This window comes from Colletotrichum aenigma (genome assembly GCF_013390185.1).
Source record: "Colletotrichum aenigma strain Cg56 chromosome Unknown KSG_Cg56_contig02, whole genome shotgun sequence".
In the NCBI taxonomy this organism is placed as follows: Eukaryota; Fungi; Ascomycota; class Sordariomycetes; order Glomerellales; family Glomerellaceae; genus Colletotrichum; species Colletotrichum aenigma.
The window spans coordinates 4489534-4496264 of record NW_023500908.1 but is presented as its reverse complement, the minus strand read 5'-3'; the positions used below and the strand labels follow the sequence as shown (position 1 = coordinate 4496264).

At 56.5% G+C, this 6731-nt stretch overlaps 1 protein-coding gene across 1 annotated transcript; it reads right to left on the bottom strand.

Moving 5' to 3' along the window:
• On the bottom strand, positions 1-1173 carry asl1-0 (Alkali-sensitive linkage protein 1; the record flags this gene model as incomplete). The annotated part of the gene is made up of 1 exon (XM_037318497.1): positions 1-1173. One exon carries the CDS (start codon positions 1171-1173, stop codon positions 1-3), a length of 1173 nt encoding a protein of 390 aa, XP_037182526.1.
• Between the last annotated feature and the right edge of the window lie 5558 nt (positions 1174-6731).

Below are 6731 nucleotides of genomic sequence, written 5' to 3'. Positions count from 1 at the left end.
TTAAGCGGCAGAGGCGTAGGTCTTGCCGAGGGCGCTCAGGCCGGTGCCGGAGGTCAGGACACCATCGCTAACCATGAAGTAGGAATAGCGGTCAAGGTAAGAGACGGCATCCAGCTTGGGGACGTTGGTCTGGACGAAGCTGGAGATCTGGTCGTCGCTGCCGAGAGGAGCGAACTCGGTGAGCCAGACAGGCTTGTTGCCGCAGATCTCGTGGACGGACTGGAGGTGAGAGAAGAGGGTGTCGGCAGCGTCGGAGGGAGAGTACCAGTGGGTGACGCAGAAGTCGTAGGCGCAGCCAGCAGTGTCGCAGGCAGAGACCCAGGCCTTGAGCCAGTCCAGACCCTGGCCGGCGATGTTGCTGTTGGTGATGGCAGGAGAGCCGATCTTGACCTTGCCGGAGTAGGGGTTCATGTACTTGACGTGGGCAGTGGCGGCGGTAGCAGCGTCCAGGTTGGCCTGGGCGGGAAGGTCAGGCTCGTTGAAGCTCAGGATGTGAGTAGAGCCGGCCTTGATGGCGGCGTCGGCGTTGGCGGTCCAGCGGGCAGTGTGGGTGTCAATGGGTCCCCACAGCATGGGGACGTAGTTGAGGCTCTCGGAGAGACCGTTGGAGGAAGAGTCCCAGTTGTAAGCCCAAGAGCACTGCTCGCAGCTGTTGCCGCTGGAGAAGAAGTTGCTGACGAGGCTGGCCGAGTTGTAAGCGAGACCACGCTTGCCGCCAGTGCTCGAGGTGCTGACGGTGCTAGCGGCAGCGGCCTTGGAGGAAGTGGCAGAGGTGGCAGCGACGTTGACGGCAGCAGCCTGGAAGACAGCAGCGGAGGAGGAGGAAGCCGGAGCAGCCTGCTGGACCTTGGGGGCATAGGAGGTGACCAAGGTGGTGGTAGGGGCAGGAGCAACGGGGGTGGGGGTAGGGACCACGACGATGCTGGTGGAAGTGGTGGTAGAGGGAAGGGGCGAGGAGGCAACCTCAGCAACGGGCTGCTGGGCAGCAGGAGTGGGAGTAGGAGTGCTAGGGAGAGCGTTGCCCTCGGTCTCGGTGACGGTGACCCAGTAGGTGACGATGTCGTACTGCATGGCACGCTTGTCCTGGTGGGCGTGACGGTGAGCGTTGAAACCCATGGCCTGCTCGGCAAGAGCCAGAGTGGCAGCGAGGGAAAGAGCCTTCTTGGTGTACATCTTGAAAGTCGTCGATGGAGTATCGGGTTTGGTGTTTTGTGTTTCGAGGGGGCGTTTGCGTGAGTAGTGTCTATCGAGAGGTAGGTGCTTGTGAAAATAAGCTGTTGACTGTTTCTTTCCCGAAGATAACGAAGACGCGCGAAGTGCCAGCCGCTAGAAGGAGTGGTGGGTTATATCGAAAGTTGATATCCGTACTGAGAAGGAGTGGTTATTGCTGTTTTGGTTTTCGGTCTGTCAAAGACGCGAATAATGAAAGTGATGCGGTCGTTGATGGAATTGTTAGCTGGACAACGGACTGCGAAAGCAAGGTCGAGGCTGGCGACCGAAGCTGAAGGAATGTGTTGTTGGCTTGGGAAAGGGAAGGACGAGCCGGTTGATGGTGAGGTGAAGAAGGGGAAACAACAAGAGAGTGCGGGGGAAGGAGGGCAGTTTAAGAAGACTCGGGAACTGGGTACTGGGGGGGGGAAACAAAAACAGGCAAGGCAGGGCAGGGACGAGGAGGTGGAACGAAGGAAACAACTGGTGAAGTCGACGGGGAGGAGAAGGAGCGAGCGAACGATCTGTGGGTGTGCCAACGCTGGCTAGACGCAGGAGCGACACGGGAGGAGGTGCGGGCTGTGGGTCCCGACGGGTCGGGGCTGCAGGACAACGGGGCTGATTCACGATTCACCACGAGGGATTCGGGAAGGAGCTGGGAGGGGTGGGCACCGGCACTGACTCTGGACTCTGGACCTGCCTATCCGCGCAACTCCAGGAAGCAGGGGGTAGTTTACGACGGCCCGGATGTATCGCGCTTTCCAGGAAAGGAATCATGGTGCGGTAGTGGTTGCGTACCGCAGGGAATTGTGGATGCGCCAGGACGCCAGCACACGCAATTCGCCAGTCGCGACGTGACTTCCTAGGTCAGCTTTGGTTCACTGATTTTTCATCCTGCCATTGACCTCTACGGAGTACCACACACCAAAATACCCGAACGCCTCAGTCAGTGACTGGCAGGTGGAGCATCCGCCGTCACTGTCGTGGTGGTCGATGGAAGGTCAATGGTGGTGGTCTTGGAACTTGGAGTGGTGGCACAGATGGGACGGAATTGGATTGTGGAAACTCCCTTGCGCCCCCGTGTTCCCCCCCTGGCAGTTCATCAGGTCTTTCTTCGTCCGATTTTTCTTTGAGTCTTTTATTTTTTTTTCTTCGTTTTTGGGAGGGGATCAGCACCTCCGAGCAGGCCCATGCTTTTTCTTTTTGTGGCACCCGTCATGGGCCTCAGGGCCTGGACAGTCTGGACTGACTCTCTAGCAACCGCTCAATGGCAGCCGAGAGGGCGGGACACATCCGCGAATGCTGCTGGGGTGGCGTACCGACGCAACGACCTGATGACAGAAGATTACCCAGGGCTTCCTCGACTGTTGCATTGGAGTTGCTGCCCAGAGCGGAGACTTCAGAAACTGCCGCGGTGAATCACGGTATCACAGATAGCAGGTTTCCCGTGCAGACGGACACTCGAGAGCCCACAGTGACATAACTCGCTGGAATTCTGCGTCCTAGTCACCGTCAACGGCCAACCAAGTGTATGGGTACTGAGACAGAAGGGGGCAGGCAATGAACAATCCCTTTCTTCTTTGGCTATTTGCCTCTATTCCTTAATAGTTGGAGTCTCGGTTTCACTGGTCTTCGATAATCCAGATCCCCGGGCTAATTACGGCTGCTCGGCGTCAAACGAGGGAGAAACAAACAGTCGCTTTTTTTTTTTTTTTTTTTTTTTTTTTTGTGGCTTGTTTTACATTGCCGCCTACAGAGTGCCTTCACACCATCACGTCCATACTTTATCCTTCCATACCTAGGTAGGTGCTCAACATGCTTCCTTCCTTCCGTGCTTCCCTCGCCGCCAGCACGAGCCCGGCGCATGCAGCAAGAAGAGGGGAAAGAAGCAAAACTTGGCAGGGTTGAAAACTCGTTCCCGTCAACCTCAGTGGCCAACCAGGAGGCGAATCGAGCAAGAAGCGCCATTTTCACCCCTGGCTTATGCAGGAACGGGGGGCAAAATGCTGCAGGAACCGGAACCGCGGCGCAACCTTGGAACGCCGGGCGGCAAGGATACCTCGGTGAGAGCTGCTCGCCAAGGTACACCTCGGCCCTGTCGTCCGCCAAAAGATACGAGCCAGCAGCCTGCACCACAAGTCGTCTGAATCAGCCAGTTCCTTGCTTATCCCCTCAACCGTCCCTGTACTATGCAGTAGTCCCCACCAAGTCCAGTCGGCGGCTGCCAGACCATGATGCACCGCACAGGCTGGCAACACGCACAGGTGGCAGTCGATGGTAGGTAGACATGTCAGAGCCGGTGCGTGTTGTAAGCGTGATGCAGGTAAGAATCATCATCAGCACTCTCGGCCGTCTGTTTCTCGTCTGCGCTACACTGAGGTGCTTGACTTAGCTCGTTGTACCTGCATCTCCGCAACTAATTAGGTTCTTGCAACCCTAACGTTTGTTTTTAGGCCCGTTGCTGAGTGCAACTTGATTGAGCCTTGACCAGCAAAAGACTCTGCAAGTCTGCATGTGAAATCCTAGCGAACGGCCTCCACCACCTTCTTAGTTGTCCTGCTATGGCTCACAGCAGTTGCTCGGAAATCCCTCTGTTTTCGCCTCCCTCCTCACTCATCCAACAAACTTCTGCTTGGCTGCTTGGACTCGTCACCATTGCCTTGGCTCCGCTCCCTCTCCTCCCCTCTCCTCACCCATCTTGGTCCCTCTGCGCCATCACCAGGGAGACGTAGACGTGTGCAAACAAACGACGAGAGCCACCGCCGTTTCCGGACATTGCCGCCTCTTCGTCCCTTGCCAGGCTCAAGGCGAAGCCTCATCGTCGACGAGTCACCTACCTCGAGGCTTCGACCATTACGCGAGACCCTCAATCCTCGCTGACGAAGCCTTCAACGGCTCAGCTGGCCTGGCCCCGGGTTGAAGGGCCCGCCCTACGGCGCACACAACCTGGTGTGCTTTCGTATCGGTCCCGCAGCTGCCAGCATCGGATGAACAAAGGATGACAGAAACGACAACATTGGACGGCAGCCCCGCGCTTGGGGCAGCCGACAAAGACTGATGCCATCTGCGAGGGAAATGGGACGAATGCGAGGCCACTGAGAGCACGATCAGGCCCGCCCTTTGGACCCGTTTCACCACTTTGGGTTGGCTCCACGTTGTCGTCTTCCTCTTTCTCTTGAGCCTATCCCCTTTTGCGTTTAGTACGTTACGTGGAACCAGATGGATCGACTGGGACCAGGCCCAGCCCGTCCACGTCCCAGCCCTTGCCCGGGACTTGGGCGACTCGACTTGGAGTTGGACACGGCCGACTCTTCCAGTCCCCGACAACGTCAGTTCCGGCAGGGCCAACCCGCAAGCCCCAGGGTGCCGGCTGTGAAACCCTAAGCGAGATGAGCTTCCGCCGCCACGGGGCAGTTGTCGACCGCATCCCATCGATTATCCCCGAAACTTGGCGCCCATTCTGGCATCTCTCTCACTTTTGTCTGGTCCTCTCTCCACGGCGCCCAGAGCCGCCCACATCCCTCGCCCAGTCCGACCCGGTGCCTCCCCTGCCTGCCTTGCTGCCCTGGCAAAGGAAGCTGATGATGACCAGCTCTCCGGATCAACCAAAGCTTGGTGGTCCAACGGGAGTTCGACCTCGACCCCAACTCCCAGCAGGACCTACCGGGAAGCGACAACCTGGACACCACTGCGCCACGCCGAAGCTACACTAGAGCCTCGGAATGTCACCCGGGTCCATCATCCGGGACTGCCATGCCGGCCGCTGTTCTTGATCAGGCCAATTACCACCGGGCTGGACGCTCGGATCACTGTGGTTGATAAAGGCTGAAGCCGACGTCGACGGAAGCACGACTCAGAGCCCTGGGCCGCGCAACTCAATTCATTATGAGGAACACGAGTCTTTTCACCGTTCAGTAGTTCAACCATCGCGGCGTACGTAATCACTCGAGCTGGGCCTCTCGCCGCAAACAGCTGCCGCACTCAAACACCGAGTACTTTCGTTCGACGCTGAGAGCATTGTCCAAGCCGATAAACGTTGTTGATTCCCAAGGTGACCTGGCTTGCCTGACAGCGCCCTAATCAAGCAGGCAACCATCCGCGCCAATGTCTTACAATTATAGGCTTTAGGCCTTGGTATTGTTCTCCATTCTCTAGGCTGAAATCTGTCGGTTGGTGTCCGTCATCTGCGCTTGTCCAAACAGGCTGTCTTACTTGCATGCTGCACGCCGCACGGAAAGGTTGCCTGCAGACACCCTAAAATACCGGCATTCCTTCAAAGTGTCATTCTCGTCGTTTCCTCGCCGTACTACCACATGGAACATGATTCCTCCCAGCTGCATGCATTTATATTTATTCAAGTCTTCCCTTGCAGGACCACCCTCCCTCTGGCTGACGGCTGCTATGATGCGGGCGTTCGCAACGTGTCAGACACTGCAAACCGGAAGTCGGCAGCCATCATCTGATCTCATCTACTGATACAAAGGATGCCATCCATAGCATAGGATGCTGAAATTATTAAGGAGTCCTCCAGTGACGTTGTCGGCAGCATGATGCCGAGAGAACGGGCCCCACTAGATTGGAAGTCAAAGAAAGGAATGAGTTGGCTCGCGGTACAACTTCAGGGTCCTAGGAGATCAGGTGAGTTTGGGGAGAGCAAATCAGCAGCGTCGCACCGCTGCTTTCGTCGTCGCCAACAATCAGGGTAATGAGACTTTTGCAAACCCTCGAAGATATGGCTGAGGCGTAGGCTAATGCTCAACCTTCTGCTCAACCTTCGGCGGCCCTTCTAGTCCCCTTGTGAGTGTTCAGCAAGGACAGCTTTCCATTTCCATCAGGGTGGGAGGCGGCTCTAGCTAAGGCTATTTCGATGCTATCCTAAATTCGCATCCGTCGCATCGAAGACTAACAATGGCATGTCAATAATTCCGAAGTAGCGTCTGGCCATTCTACAAGCCTCGGGATATAAGACCATCATCGTGTATGGTTAACTGATTTTGAGTACAAGTCTGTGTTGGGACCGACCGACCCCAGAAAGTGAATAACTATGGCAGAGCACAAACACGCTTAAATTTAAGCGGGTGCGCGCGCCATGGCCACGCACACAAAATGAAACCTTGCATTTCTTACAACTCAAGTGAGGATATTGACTACACAAGCCAAAATCGTCAAAAAGAAAAGGGCATCACCAGGATCGAAGTGCAAAACTGAAAGGACCGACCGCGGTTCGAACGCGGGGCCTAGAGATAACTGCGTGGAACTGCAATCTCTCGCTCTACCACTGAGCTATCGATCCAGCTGCATCTGCTGTCTTGCGGCCCCTGGGGCGCTTACGGAGCGCACACGCATGGCGGAGCGGGTCTTCCGTGTACCTACACGGAAGAGGACCTCACGATATTTGCACCGCCGCGACGATGCGTGAGGTCGCACACAATGTGCCGTTTCCAAGACTCATTCGGTGAGCAGCGAGCCATATCACTGGTTCTGTCGCAAGGCAACTTGAAAGGCTTCATCGCGCACAGCCT